General features: G+C 37.4%; 1 protein-coding gene across 1 annotated transcript; it reads right to left on the reverse strand.

The window, feature by feature from the left end:
• Positions 1–10,982: 10,982 nt before the first annotated feature.
• On the reverse strand, positions 10,983–13,539 carry LOC133296120 (putative receptor protein kinase ZmPK1). Its single transcript, XM_061495069.1, has one exon. It carries the CDS (start codon positions 13,402–13,404, stop codon positions 11,011–11,013), a length of 2,394 nt encoding a protein of 797 aa, XP_061351053.1. The 5' UTR covers positions 13,405–13,539; the 3' UTR covers positions 10,983–11,010.
• Between the last annotated feature and the right edge of the window lie 759 nt (positions 13,540–14,298).

The following is a 14,298-nucleotide window of genomic DNA, read 5'->3' on the forward strand; positions in this document are numbered from 1 at the left end:
AACAAATTTGAGAGAAAAATTATTTGATTGTTTGAGCAAAGTTTTATGCTTTGCATTTGAGAAATCTCTAGAGAGAGTTTGAGTGAAACATCTCTAGGGTAGTTTGATTATCACCATTGTTGGAGAGGTTGAGTTAACCACCACATTGGTGTATTTGATTCTTTGTAACCATTATTTTCATAGTGGATTTTTTGATCTGGACTAGGTCCCGTGGGTTTTTACTTCTTCATTGAAGAAGGTTTTCCCACGTTAAATCTGGTTGTGTTCATCTTCTCTCTCTCCTGTTTTTCGTTTTGATTTTCCGCTGCGCTACCCGACCTGGTGAAGTTCAGGCCGAGATCCGAGATCAGGATCTTGTTGATTGACTTCCGCATAAAGGCCCCTGAGCCGATCTGAGGGAACTGAGTTTTCCCAACATTTTGCTCCTAAATAAATGATATCAATAGTCATTGTGTGTAATCATGACTCTTAAAATTGTTAATTGCTTTGAATTATCTAGGCCAGTTTCTTATCATATTTATATTAAGGCTTAAGTGTGTGTACTTTTAAAAGATACAAGTTGTGTTCTTTTAATTTTTTTACATTGTATACTATCGATAGTACGTAATTATAATACGAAAAGTGACTGAGAAGAGAGAAAAAAAGCAACTTTTTCATATTATAACTATGTATTACCCGTAATATATAGTATTAAAAACTAAAATTTCAAGGTTGTGTAGTTTAAAAGGAGAAAATGTTTCCCCTTATAATAATGCATAAAAAATTCAGGCAGCCAAATATTAAGCAACTGCCTGTGCTAAACAAAGAGGATTCTTCTCAGGGAGTGACCTTTTCATTTGCTGGCAGGGATCAGGGCAATGTTTCAGATAGTGCTTTTCTTCCATCCCAAATGCAAAATCAACATGAACCAGCTTAATGATAGGTTAAGGATACTTGTTTCATATAATGATGATCTGCTTGGAGATAATCCAAGCAGTGATGCAACCTGATTCTGGAAGTAAAGTGACATTCATCACTTGGCAAAATTTTATCACTCTTGGATGGAGATCAACCAATGCTTCCCTCTTATTCCCCGTTGGGAATAAGGCAAGGCTATTCTACCCTCCCCCTCCTTGTTTTTCTTTTCACTTTTGTGAAACGAGTTCACAGATGGAGCAATATTTCCTTTTTTTTTCCCCGAAGGAAATTGTCACTTGTGTTGAAAAGAGAGGTCTTTATTTACTTTGCCATACTGCTTTCTGATTTACTTATAGGATAGGACAAAAATAAGAATTACAAAAAGAAAAAAGAAATAATGTTGGATGTATTGTGATTCGAATTCTCCCACATTGTCGCAACTGCCTGTTTAGTTTTATCGTTAATATGAAGTTGTGCCCTTGTCTGAAATTGATATTGATTTATCTATTGCTAACTGAACCTCCTCCCTCCAGAGTATTATGAAAAAGAATAAAATAAAAAAATAAATGAACATGCCATATGTTAATTCACTGATCACGCTCTGTGAGTTTGAATTTCTTTTCCACACAATTGTACTTCCTGCATGTATATAATCAGATATAGTTTTCAACATTTTAATTACAACTTTGTATAACACTTCTTGATCAATAAAATATCACGTCACATTTACTCAGTCTGGATTGAGCTATTTCATTGCATTAAAGGATATTTTTTGGTGTGTTGCTCTCCTCTTGAATTTCATTGTGTAGATTGAGAATTCCTATAATAATTCTATCCTAGTATTGAGATTTTGTAATACTGGAGTATTGACTATCAAATCTGATCAAAAATAACATTTGGATACCTTTTATTGAAAACTCTAGTATATTCTGGACAGATTGTGATCTAGCATACAACCTTATTTTTCTAGGACATTGACCGTATTCTCCATATAATATAACTAAATACCTTGCAATATTGTGCAACAGCTTATATTGTGCAACAACTTATATTTATTGTTGATCTTTTATGAGAAAAACAAACATCAGCAACAATATTGTGCAACAACTTAAATTTATTCTGACTAATGAACTTGTTTTAAATACAAAACTGAGCTCATGCGGTTGCTACTAACCAGCTGATTTTGTTGGTCCACAAAATCAACAACAAACTAACAAAGCAATAACAGTAAAATGCAGTAAACAAACTCCTAAACAAAAGACTAATCAATTTAAAAAACAACTAATTAACTCCTAAAAAATAGGACATCAACAACAGCCTTGAAACACCAACATTCTCCTCCTGGATCAAGTGATGCACACTCCTAGCTTCTCCCTGAGAAATTCAAATCGACTAACATGAAATGACTTGGTGAATATATCTGCAATTTGGTTTTCTGAACTGCAATACATTAGCTTCATTTCTCCAGCCTTCTGCACTTCTCTCAAAAAATAATACTTGATCTTAAAATGCTTTGTTCTTCCATGAAATACTGGATTCTGTGAAATAGCTAGAGCAACTTGATTATCCACAAATACTTCTATGCCTTCTTTTTGCTCCAAATGCAGGTCATCCATAAGCTTCTTCAACCATAATGCTTGGTTTACAGTTGCAGTAGCTGCAATGAACTCAGCTTCTGCAGTTGATTGGGCCACTATTTCTTGCTTCTTTGAACACCAAGAAAAACAAGCTGACCCAAATGTAAAACAATAACCCGAAGTACTTTTCATATCATCCACTAATCCAGCCCAGTCACTGTCAGAATACCCTTGCAACTTAAACTTCTGAATTCTGCATAATTTGACTCCATATGAAAGAGTACCTTTCAAGTACCTTAACACCATTTTTGCAGCTACCATATGTAGTTCACTTGGACAATTAAGAAACCTAGACAAGACACTTATGGTAAACATAATGTCTGGCCTAGTTGCAGTGAGATACATAAGGCAGCCAATTAAACTCCTATAAACTCTTTCATCTGCAGATTCCGATTCATCTTTCTTTTGAAACTTTTCCTTTTGACCTATTGGAGTACTTACACTCTTGCACTTCTCCATGTTGAATCTTTTCAGAATCTCCTTAAAGTACTTCTTTTGATAGATAAAAATTTCATTTTCAGTTTGTCTAACCTCCATCCCCAAAAAATATGACATCTCACCAAGATCAGTCATTTCAAACGTTTTCATCATTTCCCTTTTGAATGCAGTAATCTGAGAATTATTACTCCCTGTTACCAGCATATCATCCTCGTAAAGAGACACCACCACTAAGTCAGATGCTAACTTCTTGACATATAAAGTGGATTCACTAAGACTTTTTATGAAACCCAAACCCAACAAGTGCTCATCCATCTTGCTGTACCATGCTCTAGGAGCTTGCTTCAAACCATAGAGAGCTTTTCTCAGCAAATAAACCTTCTCCTCCTAATCTGGTGTGACAAAGCCTTCTGGCTGCTCAACATAAATCTCCTCTTGCAACTCTCCATTCAAAAAAGCAGATTTCACATCTAACTGATACACTTTCCATCCTTGTTGAGCTGCCAAGGCAAGAATCATTCTAATTGTATCTAGTCTTGCAACCGGAGCAAAGGTTTCTGAGAAATCAACTCCCCAAACCTTTGCATATCCCTTCACCACTAACCTGGCTTTATGCTTATTCACTGAGCCATCAGGATTGAGTTTGGTCCTGAAAAACCATTTTACTCCAATCACTTTCCTGTCCTCAGGTCTTTCTATTAGCTCCCATGTCTGATTTTTTTCTATCATAACCAACTCTTCCTTCATAGCATTCATCCACCTCTGATCACTTTTAGCTTCCTCATAACTTGAAGGTTCCAAAACAGCCACACTACACCTCTGATATATATCAATCAGAGATCTGGTACCTCTAATTGGATCATCATCTACTAGCTCATCATAATCCAGTGAGACCTCCTTATGCTTTGCTTGTGGCTCATCTGTCCAGTCCCACTGCTCATCTTCTAGGAACTGAACATCCCTGCTATTGATCACCTTCTTTGTCTGTGGTTGATAGATCTTGTAGGCTTTTGACACCAGACTATAGCCAATGAAAATTCCAGGTTCATCTTTTTCTCCCAGCTTGTCTCTCTTGACCTGTGGAATGTGAGAAAAACACAGACAACCAAACACTTTCAAATTTTTTAGAAATGGCTTGAAACCAAACCAAGCTTCGAAAGGTGTCTTCTTTTCCAGTACCCTTGTAGACAGTCTATTTAACAAAAAAATAGCTGTGTTTGCTGCTTCTGCCCAAAATTCTTTTGGTGGATTCTTCTCATGCAACAGACACCTAGTCATTTCCATAATGGTTCTATTCTTTCTTTCACTAACTCCATTTTGTTGTGGAGAATAAGGAACAGTAAGTTGATGCTCAATTCCAGCTTCCTTACAGAAAGTGTTAAACCTTTGTGAAGTGTATTCTGTTCCATTATCAGATTTGATGACTTGAATTTTGCAGCCACTTTGAGTCTCAACCCATCTCTTAAACTTCAGAAATATCTCAGCAACTTCTGACTTTTGCTTCATAAAATAAATCCAGCACATTCTAGTATAATCATCAATGAAGATAAGAAAATACCTGCTGCCATTTAGTGAAGGAGTCACGTGAGGACCACACAGATCTGTATGAATTAGTTGTAGCTTCTTTGTAGCTCTCCAGGTGGATTCTTTGAAAGGAAGTCTTGTTTGTTTGCCCAAAAAACAAGCTTTGCACCTTGTGATCTACTCCTCCAGGATTGGTAACCCAGTTGCCATTTCATTCTTCTGCATGAATAGTAAGCCTTTGTAATGAAAATGCCCCAACCTTTTGTGCCATATTTTTGAATCACTAGCCTGACACTTGAATGCCGCTTGCTCCTTCTCAAGGGGATTTAGAGAAAACTCTTATGTTGCATCTTTATTCTGAACAGCTCTTGACCATTTGAGTCAAATCAAACACTTCCCTTCTTCAAATATCACTTTAAATCCCTTTTCTACCAACTGCCCCACACTCAACAAATTCTGATCAATATCAGGCACGTACATCACACCAGAAACCAGCTTAGTTCCAGCATAGCTCTCTATTGCTACAGTCCCTTTACCTTTCACTTCTAGATACTCTCCATTTCCAATTCTCACTCTTGACTGCAATGACTTGTCAAGGTCTCTAAATAGCTTTTCATCACTTGTCATGTGGTTTGTGCAACCACTATCAACAAGCCAACTATCACATGGAGCACTAGAGGAGAAACAAGAGGTAGCAAATAATTGATCTGCCTCATGTTGGTCTGCAACATGTGCCTCACCTTGCTGCTGATCTCCCTTTTCTTTGCAGAACCTTTCAATGTGTCCAAGCCTATGACACTTTCTGCACTTCACATCTGGCCTCTTCCAACATCTGAAGTGTGGGTGATTCTGCTTTCAACAATGCTTACATGAGGAATGCCCGCCCCAATTGTTCTTAGAGTTGATTGCATTGTTCTCTCCTGCAGCAGCTTCTGAACCACTACTGTCATCTCCTTTCTTCCATCTTACATTATGCTGTTCTTTAGCCTGCAAAGCTCCTTCTGTACTTCCTTCAAGCCTCATTAACCTTCTCTGCTCTTGTGCTTGCAGAGCACTTAGCAATTCTGCCAACTTGATTTGAGACAAATCCTTGGTATTCTCCAAAGATGCAATGGTTGCTTCAAACCTTTCGGGCAAGGAGACAAGAACCTTTTGCACTAGCCTATTATCAGAGAGGTCAGTGCCTAGAGCTCTTTCTTGATTTGCAATATTTACCAACTTATCAGAATACTCCTTAATTGTTTCAGACTCCTTCATCTGCAATCTGTCAAATTGTGTGATTAGATTCAGCCTCTTCATGCTTCTAATCCTCTCATCTCCTTTATACTCATCTTTGAGGAAGTCCTTAATAGCTTGAGCTGATTCACAAGCCATAATTCTGCTGAAAATGGCAGGTGAGACAGCAACATATAAACAAGACTTTGCCTTTGCTTTTCTTGTTATCCTCTCCTTATGAAACTTGATCTGATTGATGGTTGGATTATCAGGAAGGGGAGCAACTTCATAATCTTGTTCTACAGCTTCCCAAAAATCGCAACCCTCTAGATAGGTTTGCATTCTCACTGCCCATGCTTGATAATTTTCTCCATCGAATATTGGTGGAGCCATTGCTGAAAAACCACTCGATCCTCCCTCCATTAATTTCTCAAGTCACTCACAGCCCCTTAAGATCAATAAGGCTCTTGATACCAATGTTGATCTTTTATGAGAAAAACAAACATCAGAAACAATATTGTGCAACAGCTTATATTTATTCTCACTAATGAACTTGTTTTAAATACAAAACTGAGCTCATGCGGTTGCTACTAACCAGCTGATTTTGTTGGTCCACAAAATCAGCAACAAACTAACAAAGCAATAACGGTAAAATGCAGTAAACAAACTCCCAAACAAAAGACTAATCAATTTAAAAAACAACTAATTAACTCATAAAAAATAGGACATCAACAGCAGCCTTGAAACACCAACAGTTTTCTCCATATAATGTAACTAAATACCACGGAGTGCAAGTTTTTTTCCAAACTGCCACGACACCATAGTTGCTGAGTTATGTAACGACTATAGACGGAACATGTGGCAAGTTCCCGTTAGCTGGAAAAGCCTTGGAAGCCAGTTGGTGTAAATGTGGCAGGTGTCACTTATTTGGCTGTCTGCAAAAATTACTCCACCGTAGTCGCTTCCTTCTCCATGACTTACTCCACCATAGTCACTTCCTTCTCCAGCGCCCAAATCCAGCGACCGTTTATTTCTCATATTGCTTTTGCACACCTTTTATATAAATGTCCTCAATGTTCATCACAGGGTGTGCTGCCAAAACCATGGCTTTCTGAAAGCTTCCCTCAAATATCTGTTATTTATGGCTTTCACAGTGGAGGATGACAAAAGGGTTGAGGTTCTTCCTTCAACCCCAGGTCAAATTCATCTTCAAGCTTGTTTCTTTCCTTTATGCCTTCCATGCCCTTTTGGTTTTCACATAATGATTCAAGAAACACTTGGACCTAGCTTCAATTGCTTTTTTGTCCTTTTCCAAATCCTGCTTGCTTCTTTATAAACTTTTTTTTTCCTCTTCTCTTTTAAGAGACAATGATAATGCAATAAAAAAAAATATATCTAGGTGCAATGGTTTTAACCTTTTTTTTTTTGTGACCACTGACCAGACACAGGCAGGAGTTTCAAAAATATCTGAAAGACATGAGAGATAAGCGACTATGGTTGAGTAAGTCGCTGGTGGAGTAAGTGACTATGGTGGAGTAATTTTGCAGCCAGCCACCTGCCACATTTACACCAAAGTCGCTACACAATGTAGCGACTTTGGTCCAACAGGCCTCCAAGGCTTTTCTAGCCAATGGGAACGTGTCACGTGTCCTGTCCATAGTTGCTATATAACTCAGCGACTATGGTGCCGTGGCAGTTTGGAAAAAATTTGCATTCTGTGACATTCATATATGTTATATGGAGAGACATGGCAGTACGGTCAATGTACCTATTTTTCTCTTGCATTACTGTTATGTCTGGTTGCTTTGTGCTGTACTGGCCTTAACGTATTTTCAAATAATTTTGGTTACTGGTTTTTCTACTTAAGTGCTAGTTTTACACTTGATTTGTTAAGTTCAGTATTGATTCTGTCCAAGTGATTATATTATGTCCTTGATTAAGTAACTAAGTTGTTAACAATAATTGTTGATCCTTCACTGTTACTACTGGTCGAATTTCTATAGACTATACATATTTGCATATTGGTGGTTGATCTGCCTAGGAAATAATCTGCTGTTACCTTGGTTCATAAATTCTGTAAATCAGTATCTTGAATTGGATTAAAGAGATCACTGGTGAAAACTCCATTGCTGATAGTGATGTCCAACTGACTTAAGTTGGAACTTGTATGAATCCAACTTTATTGTGCTTAATAATTAGTGTATCAGTTGCTGCACATCATCTATATCTGTTTGTCCTTGAACTGATCAAATAGCTTGACTATTTATCAATTCTGCCATATTTCTGTTTAGCTTGTATTAAGGTGCATTGGCAAAATTGTTGTCTTGCATTAGCATCTTAATTGTTGCCTTAAGTTTCTACATTGGTCAGTAGGTATTATTTTATTTATTAGGAAATAAATCTGCAGCTTGGATATCAGTAAACACCGTGTTGGGTTTGCAATCTGCCATATTTCATTTTACTTCCTCGAGTAGACCATTTTGGTTCCTGGAGTAACAGGATAGTATACAGCTTAAATTGTGCCTTTCGATTTAATTGTTCTGTCCTACTGCTGCATATTTTTCCTTGTCGATGCACTTGAATTCATACGAGTGTTTCTTCCCTCCCTTTTATTGGTCACTTTTGAAATTTAACAGCCTTCAATTCTGTTACATTTCTCATACCACCTACTCGAGTAAAAAGTAAAGGGTATTTTATACTCGAGTGTAGTATCTGTACTCGAATAAAAAATTTCGTTTGGTGATTGAAGCCTAATAGTAGGTTCTGTTTCTAAACTTGTACAGCTGGTATATTATAAATTTCATCAGTATAGTGTTCACTTTGTGCAGTAGATAAATTTGTATTGAGAACACTTGGTGGTGGTACAATTTGTTATTTGAGTAAGTGAAATCTTCATTACTAAAAACTTTTCCCTCACGAGAATTATGTCAGGACTCATTTGCAAGGTATGGACTCCTCGAGTCTCAGATTGGTTGTGTAAAGAACCTTAGGATACACCACCGCAAAAGCTAGCTCAAAGGGTGGGAGTGCCCAAGGCTTTATAAACTCTACATTAGTTGCACATACAACCAATGTGAGATTATATATCTCAACTCGCCCCCTCACACAAAAGCCCATTGGGTTTGAAGAGTGGACAATGCAACAGGCCCAACCTACCTGTGCTAAGAAACGCCACAAGAGAAAGTGGGGGGCGGCGAGGCTCTGATACCATGTAAAGAACCAATTCAACTCAAAAGCTTAAGCTGTTGGGTGAGGCTACATTAATGGTTTTATCTATCTCAACACGCCCCCTCACACGAGAGTCCACTGGGCTTTTGTGTGAGGGGTGAGTTGAGATATATAATCTCACATTGGTTGTATGTGCAACTAATGTAGAGTTTATATAACCTCAAGGGGTGGGAGTGCCCAAGGCCTTATAAACTCTACATTAGTTGCACATACAACCAATGTGAGATTATATATCTCAACTGGTTGTATGGGTAATTAATGTGATGTTTATAAGGTCTTGGGCATTCTCATCCTTTGAGCTAGCTTTTGAGGTGGTGCACCTCAAGGTTCTTATCAATTGGTATCAGAGATTTCCACTATTTCTCCAAGGTTGCAATCGAGCGGGGCAGGTGGTGATGCCGGCATTACAATGTTCGCCCGGGGCTAGAAAAGCCTAGCGCAAAGCCAGCCCGCATGGGCACCGGGAATGCAGAGCGTGATGGAATGTTAGGACCCATTTGCGAGGTATGAGACTTGGATTCCCACATTGGTTATACGGACAATTAATGTGAGGTTTATAAAGTCTTGAATACTTCCACCTTTTGAGCTAGTAACTAGCTTTTGGGGCAATGCACCTCAAAGTTCTTATCATATTAGTTCATGTGTATTAAAATCATTGCTTTAGATTTTGTGAGCTGATCTGAAAGTATATTTTGGTCATTGTTTCTTGAAGTTTCACTGCCTCGCTGTTGACTGGAAAGTTCCTTACCCAAGTAGGAAATTGACTATTAGTCAAGTAAAGCTTTTGAGGTAATTTGTTGTACTAGCTAATCATACAGTCTGTTATCTTAAGTTAGTTTACATTTGACTTGACTTGCTGCTTACACTGTATAAATAAAAGGACTAGGCTAACCTCCTTATTTTCAAGAAATATTCATCATTTAGACCTTTTCATATTGGGCGTAGGGAATTAAGTGTCGTTCTTGAATTAATATAAATTACTTGAGTGATATTTGAACTGAATCTAATAAATATCGCTAGTTTCAGTTGAGTTGGTTCGTTCTAGGATTCATCCATTCTACCTTCCCTAGATTGAGCAAAGCTTAAGATCCACTAAAGAAAAAGGTTTCAAAAAATCCCAGAATATCTATTGACCTCCTATAGCTGTTCTTTTGCATAATAAGAAGCCACTTGCATTTTGGAAATATAGAAGGGTAAGGTTATATTTAAGGATTGTCCTTATCACACCCTCATTAACCGATGATAAAAATAAAGCTTTTCTTAAAGATATTTGATACGAATCTTGGAAGATCCTCATCTCAAAAGCTAGCTCAAGAGGTAGGAGAGCTTAAAGTTTATATAAATCTCGTAGTAGTCACTCATATAACCAATGTGGGACTCCAAGTCCCATACCTTGGAATAAGAACATAACATTCCACCATGCTCTGTAGTCTTGGTGACCACGCGGACTAGTTTTGCACTAATCTTTTATTAGCACTGGGCGAATACTGCAATGCTAGCGTCATCACCTGTGCCGCTTGATTGCAACTGAGAGACATAGTGAAAGGCTCTTATAGCAATTGATACGAACCTTGGGAGAACTTCACATCAAAAGCTAGCTCAAGACTCAAGAGATAGGAGAGCTCAAAGTTTATACAAACTCCACATTAGTTACCCGTATAACCAATGGAAAACTCCAAATCCCATGCCTTGGAATAGGATTATAACATTATTGTGACTAATTGATGGTCTAAGGGCTCCAGTACAAGAAGCTGATTCACTTCGGTGGCAGTGCCAGAACAAGGATTTGGGGTCATAGCCTCATAGGCATCAGGTAAACAAAACTCTGACACGGGAGATTAAATTTAAAGATAATGTTATTTGTATATTCAAATTCCTACATTTATTCCTCACACTGACTTCTTTTAAAAGAAAAAATCAAACTTGTCTCACATTCTTTCTCTTTTTCTCTAATACTAATTTAACTCCATTATTTAACATTAGGAGGTGGTAATAAATGAATAAAAGTAAAAATAAATATTACTTGCTTCCTGACCAGGTCACCATGAGATGGCTATTCTTTATACAACCATCAAGAATCATGTTCATAGCTTTGGAGCCTCTCAACAATTTGACTCATGCTGGGTCTCGCGTCTCTCTCTTCCTCCACACATTCCAAAGCCAATGTAGCCAAAATTTCCATTTTATTTATGTCATAGTTTGATCCCAATGCAGTGTCAATGATTTTTTCCACCCAAGATTCCACTTCAGATCCTTTTCTCCTTTTCTCCCTCACCCATGTTACCAACCTCTCATGATGAGACTCTGCTCCCTCTGCAATTTGGATACTTGCCATTGGGCTCTTTCCAGTTATCATCTCCAAGGCAACAATTCCATAGCTATAAACATCAACTTTGGAAGTGATTGGCAAGTTGAAAACCCATTCTGGTGCCATGTAACCTCTTGTACCTCTTATCCTTGAGAAGCTTGAATTGTTGAGATCATTCCGATGGAGAAGCTTAGACAAGCCAAAATCCGCAACCTTGGGTTGAAAATCAGAATCAAGAAGTATATTTTGAGGCTTTATATCACAATGCAAGATCCACTCCAAACATTCTTCATGTAGGTAAGCCAGTCCTCTTGCTGTACCCAAAGCAATGCTATATCTCTTACCCCAATCAAGTGAATTTGATGAGATATTTTCAGCTAAAGAACCATTTTCCATGTACTCATACACCAACAACCTATGCTTTCCCTCTGCACAATAACCCCACATGCCAATTAAGTTCATGTGGTTAAGCCTTCCAATGATGCTTACTTCAGCAAGGAACTCACTTTCTCCTTGGTTTGCCTCATATAGTTGCTTTATTGCTGCAACTCTATTATCTGATAACACACCCTTATAGACAATTCCACCAGCTCCCCTTCCAATCTCTTGACTGAAACCTTTTGTGGCTTGTTTCAGTTCAGAGTAACTGAATCTCTGAAATCCTGTTTCTGCTGCAAGAACATATCCCTTTGAGTCTTCACCGAGGTGTTTCCTATTTCTAATTAAGAAACACAACACCAGAAAGATGCACACTATCTCAATACCTCCCAAGCCACACGCAAACCAAAGCATGAACTTCACTGATCCATTTTCTTTGTCATTCAGGTATGACCTTTCAAGTTCTGTTCCATTTCTTGAACAAACCAAGCTATTATCTTTGATGGGGTTCTTCTCAAAGGAAAAAGTTCTGCTTTCCGGCAATCGCAAGAAGCTTGATCCAGTGAAATCTAATGATTGATACCCATTTAGCAACTGTGACTTTATGTAACATCTAAAGACACTAGCGGACTCAAAAGGGTCGTACTGGAAGCCTACACATTCACACAATTGCAAACACAAAAGCTTACATTGTTCAAAGGTGTAATTCTCATGGTAGTTATAGTCATATCCATAAAATGCGACATGGGGTAGGAACAAGAAGCGAGACTCGGTGTTGTTGTTGTTGCAGGGTAGTTGGAAGTTTGGTTTGCACCCTTGAGACCAATCTTCATTGTTGACCATGCTGAAGCCTGGAAGACACCTACACCTACTACCAGCACTTGGATCAACACTGCAAACACTATTGGGTCCACAAATCCCATGAATCTTACAAGCTTGTTGTTTGGCTTGCCCTGATATTAACCACATATCTTGTCCCTTTTTCCAGCTATATACACGAAGATTACCATCATGATCAAGGGTTAGTCTTCGTTGGAGCACTGTCCCATAATCCAATGTCTTCAAAGTGAAACCATCAGAAGAACTGAATTTCCCCAAACGATCAAGTGCTGCAACCCTGCTACTGTTGTAAGTGGATCTACCAGCATCCCAAGCGAGAAGCCAAGGATCTGGCCAATAAACACTTGAAACTTGAGGACCATCATAAAGAAGACGAAGAACATTGTCGTTATCAAAGAATAGCTTGTAGAAGCCAGAAGAATAGTTGCTCTCTCTTCTTGAGGAAACAAGCTTCATGTACCTTGTGAAATTTTGATCAGGAAGGAGTGTATCTGTTGGGTAATCGAAGCTTTGCCACAGAATGAAACCATTGTTTTGTTCTTGAAGTACGAGGTTTCCAGTGTCGTACAAAAGAAACTCAAGTTGGTTGGATGAGTTGGTGTTTGTGGTCCAAACTATGAACTGTCCTGCATCTGTTAAGATGAGGTTACCATTCTTAAGAAGGGAAAGTTTTGAGCCTTTTCCATTCACTGGTTGGTCACGGTTTGCCATCCAAACTATGGTGGCATTTTGGCCATGTTTATATGCAAGTTTGGTGAACCATATGGAGAAGCAGTAAGCATTTTCTCCTACGGGATAAAAGCCTGCGGTGAATGTGCCATTGGGTGAAACTATAACGTCTTCTTTGAGTTTCTCCACAGAGAGGGAGAATGAAGATGAATATTGAAAAGGCAAAAGCAAAAGCAAAAGCAAAAAAGCCAATAAGATTGAATTGGCCATTCGTGTAGTGTGTAGAGAGAGAGGGTTGATAACATTGCTCAATGCTGAATTCTATGGTTATTGTGAGATAAATAGAAAGGTCATATCAAATCATTTTTTTTTTTAATTTCAAGTAAGAATCAACTAGGAATATAATATTGTCAATGTTGACAATAGTGTGGAATGTTATGTTGTGTGGGAAAGGGGATTTTAGGTATTCTAATATTATCTGGTGCTAACCAGTAATTATCCATGCATTGACTAGTATTTTCAAGTTAATTTGCATTGAAAAGTAGTCGCACTAAACTTTTGTAATATTTAATGTTTTTTTATCTTAGTACTTTTCTAAAAAAAATAAAAAGTAAAAAATAAAAATTTATTTACGACAAATGTTATATATATATACACGAAGATAAAAATAAGTTCTTAAACAAGGTCTGACTGAATATTAGCATACATTTAAGTTTGAGATGTGAAAAAAAAAAAACTAAGGAGAATGTAAAATGAAAATAAATAATATTATAAAATTCATAAAATATAATTTTTTTTTAATTTTCTTATTGTTTAAGCGAGTTGACCCGCCAATCCATCATAAAATAGGACAAGTTGGACACTTCAATTCATAGTCAACAGACGGGGCGAGTTAACCCGTTTTATCACCTTCTAGCATTAACTTCTGTGGTCCGTGTTAAATTCTGAACAAGTGATCACCCTTAAATTAAGTGCAATTGTTTAAGACAGAACATTGAAGTTTGCAATGTAGCTTTGTTTAAACTTTAAAAATAAATAATTTTGTTAAGGATTTTTAGAATCTATTATTTTTTTTAAAAAATTAAAAAAATTAAATATTTTTTTGGGGTTTCAGCTCTTTTAGGAAAAGCTTATTTAATAATTATAAAAAATATTTAAATAAAA

The sequence above is a fragment of the Gastrolobium bilobum genome, unplaced genomic scaffold (genome assembly GCF_033153095.1).
Source record: "Gastrolobium bilobum isolate Gb01-03AN ecotype WA unplaced genomic scaffold, APGP_CSIRO_Gbil_v1 utg10542, whole genome shotgun sequence".
NCBI lineage: Eukaryota > Viridiplantae > Streptophyta > Magnoliopsida > Fabales > Fabaceae > Gastrolobium > Gastrolobium bilobum.